The 3,132-nt window shown below is 32.2% G+C and overlaps 1 protein-coding gene across 7 annotated transcripts in view; it reads left to right on the forward strand.

Annotated features, from left to right (window-relative positions):
* Positions 1 to 3,132, forward strand: part of LOC107678755 (inverted formin-2-like) — a 48,647-nt gene that overhangs the window by 41,520 nt on the left and 3,995 nt on the right. For 2 of the 7 annotated variants that reach the window (XM_016474135.1, XM_016474136.1), the window contains exon 21: positions 2,246 to 2,704. The exons of 1 other annotated variant lie outside the window; for it this stretch is intronic. In XM_016474135.1, coding sequence (XP_016329621.1) covers positions 2,246 to 2,704 — 459 coding nt within the window. Of the gene's footprint in view, positions 1 to 2,245; positions 2,851 to 3,132 lie in introns of those variants that run through there. 4 more of the 7 variants (XM_016474138.1, XM_016474139.1, XM_016474133.1 and 1 more) reach the window with 4 other exon arrangements.

Raw genomic sequence — 3,132 nt, forward strand, 5'->3', positions numbered from 1 at the left:
TTCAAAACATTAGTTTTTAATAAAAAAATAAGTTGTTAGTTAGTTTAAAGTTGTTTTTAATATTTAAAACCTTTAATAGTAAAATATTTTAATGTTAAGTAATGTTTTAAATAAAAATGAATGATTTCTTATAAATTAAAATATAGTGCATATTAAAGTCATTTAATATTAAACAAATTACATTTTAATATTCATTATTCATTTAACATTAAAGTGTTTTAATGAATTTAAAACCAATGTTTTGATTAATATTACAATATAATAGTACTAGTTAACAGTTGTTTTTAGTTCATTAAAAACTAAAATTGTAATATTGATTAATAGTTAGTCATTTTTAATTAAAAGCTAATGTTTTCTAATTAATATTAAATTAGTAATTATACTTAATATTAAGTGTAATAAAGTGTTTAATTAAAAAAATATTTTAAGTAATAGTCATTTAATAAGTAGTCATTTTTACAATATTGTAATATTAAATCAAATATATTCATATTTAACATTAGTCATTTTAATTAATCTAATGTTTATCTAATATTACATTTATACAGTTAGTTGTTTTTAATATTATAATATAAATATTTTAATTTTAATTAATAGTTAAATATAAAACTTTAATTAAGATTGCAATATTTTACTAAGAAATCGTTAAGTTCACAGTAATGTTTAATTAACTAAAAACACTTTTTATTTAATATTGTAATATTTTAATATTAATTAAGTTACATTTAAAGTTGTTTTATTTAAAAAGTATTGTTTTTAACTAATATTAAAATATTAATCTAATAAATTTAAATGATAAAAATATTTTTATATATTAAATTAAATTTCATTTAATATTAAAAGCTATTTTTAATTAAAATAAAAATATTTTAGTATTAATTCATATTTAAATTTAAGTCGTTTTTATGTAATTATGTTAATGAAATGCTAATGAATGTTATATGATAAGAAATCTGTGTTCTGTCAGTCCGTCGAGGCGTGGCTCCGCAGGACGACGGCTGCATCATCGATCAGCTTCTGGCCGACATTCGAAAGGGTTTCCATCTGAGAAAGACTCGTCCCAGGTGCGAAACGGAAAGCCTTCCTAGTGAAATGCATAGAGATATGGGAGCGTCCGGTAAGAACATCAGCCTGTCCGGCTCTAACGCGGCTCCAATGCAAAAGTCTCCTCTGGCTCACGCGCTGCTCTCTGCAGTGATGGACTGAAGGGGTCCGACTGCGAGCAGCTGCTGGATTTACTGTAACCTTCACTGCAGTCCAGCTTTTATTGAAACTAATAATGATTGGCGAGTTTCTGACCCCTTGCGCGTCCAGTCTCTCTTAAAGAGGCGGTGTGTGGCGGAGCGTTTAGACTTTTGGGATTTGAGCCTGATTCCTCACTTCCTGCTGCTCGACCAATCAGCTCTGCAGCTTCTGATTGGCTGTTCGCACCAGTCTGAGCTGTCAATCACGTGCCAGTGATATTAAACGCTTCATTGTTGGCAAAGCTGCATGTCCGTGTGAACTGTAAACACAAGCGGTGAACTGCAAAATGGGTAGTTGACATTATTATTATTATTTTTTCAACATCAGTATTTCTGAATTTTCCTGTAAATGGTGACAATTTCTTTTAGGTTATCCAGCATATTATTCAGCTTTATGTAGGGCGGCACAATTAATCGCAAAAGGGCTTAGTGCTTTAAAACCCTGCCGTTTTCAATCAAAATAAAAGTTAACGTTTGAAAATTTAAGACATTTAGAAAATTAAGCCATAAATATTTGTATTTACAATTTTCAGTACTGTGTACAATAAATAAGTTACAAATAAACTGTACCATAAAATATTTTTATTTTATAATATTTATTTTAATTTATTTATTTTATAAATACTTTTTTTTACTTTATGGTTTAGTTTTTATTTTTCAGCAGAAAAATCTTTTTTTTTTTTCTTAAATCGTGCAGCTCTATCTATTTAGCTTCACTAGTGTATGTCAGATGGTTCTGCAGAGCGACTAATTTTTGGAAGTACTGCTTAATTTATAGTAACTACATGCATAATAATTAAAGAAAAATTAGGAAAATATTGGGAAGAAATTAGAGCATGTCACAGGGCAGGACATTGATGTCAACGACCCAAACACGAGCTGTACGCTGCATGTGAACTAAAGCAACACACGCAGAACACACGCTGGCTTTGCTTCATGCTTCATCTCCATCCGACACGCGCTTCTGTTCCTGAACAAACCCGTGTCTTCTCGTCCTAAAGCAGCAAGTGTCGTGTCTGCCGGAGAAGAAGCTGGATCAGCCCCGGTTTCTACTCCAGGAGATCCGGCCGAAGGCTGCGGCACCAGTCCCAGTGCTGAAGAGACCTCAGCGGAGAGCCTGAAGGAACTTCGGTCTCCTGACATCCACCCTACAGCCTTCAGTCCAGCACCAAACACTCAGGAGCCAGCCGACACGTCACCCAGCTGCCTCACCACAGCCAACACCGACCAGAAGCACAACGGAAATAACATCAGGTGTGCAGACGATGTCGTGAAGAGAAGAGACGAGCCGCTTCAGTCGAGTAACACTCGCACGCATGACGACGCTAACGAGCAGGCGTGTGATGATGTCGACGGAGTGATGTCACAAGCCCCGCCCACTCCCTCTGAAGGCCCCGCCCCCCTGAAACCTGAGAATAAAAAACATTTCTTACAAAAAAACAAAAAAGGCAGTAATGAAGGTAATCTATTTAAATATCTAATAAAGGTCATGTTTTTCAGCATCGAAAGTGTGTTTTTAAAACATTTCGCTAATATTTTGGTTTGCAAACACCGTGACAATTTTATTTATAAAGCTAACATTTATTATTAAAATATTATTTCATAATATTTTAATGTTTAACATCGATTTGCTAAAGTCAAGCTGCTGGGATATTTCTGGAATACGCATTATAAAACATGTCCGAGTCACAGTTCATCCCAAAATAAAAAGAAAATGGGAGTTTAAAAAGAAAATCTGGAAATTCTTACTTTTTCCAAATCAAAATTTTCTATCACAGTTATTTACATTATTTCTTCAATCAGTTCAAAGCAGTACAAGTACTACATTTAAATCTTTAAAAAATATATAACGTCTATATAAGATGTTATAATATAATATATATATATA

Source organism: Sinocyclocheilus anshuiensis, unplaced genomic scaffold (genome assembly GCF_001515605.1).
Source record: "Sinocyclocheilus anshuiensis isolate Anshui unplaced genomic scaffold, SAMN03320099.WGS_v1.1 scaffold208, whole genome shotgun sequence".
NCBI classification, from domain to species: Eukaryota; Metazoa; Chordata; class Actinopteri; order Cypriniformes; family Cyprinidae; genus Sinocyclocheilus; species Sinocyclocheilus anshuiensis.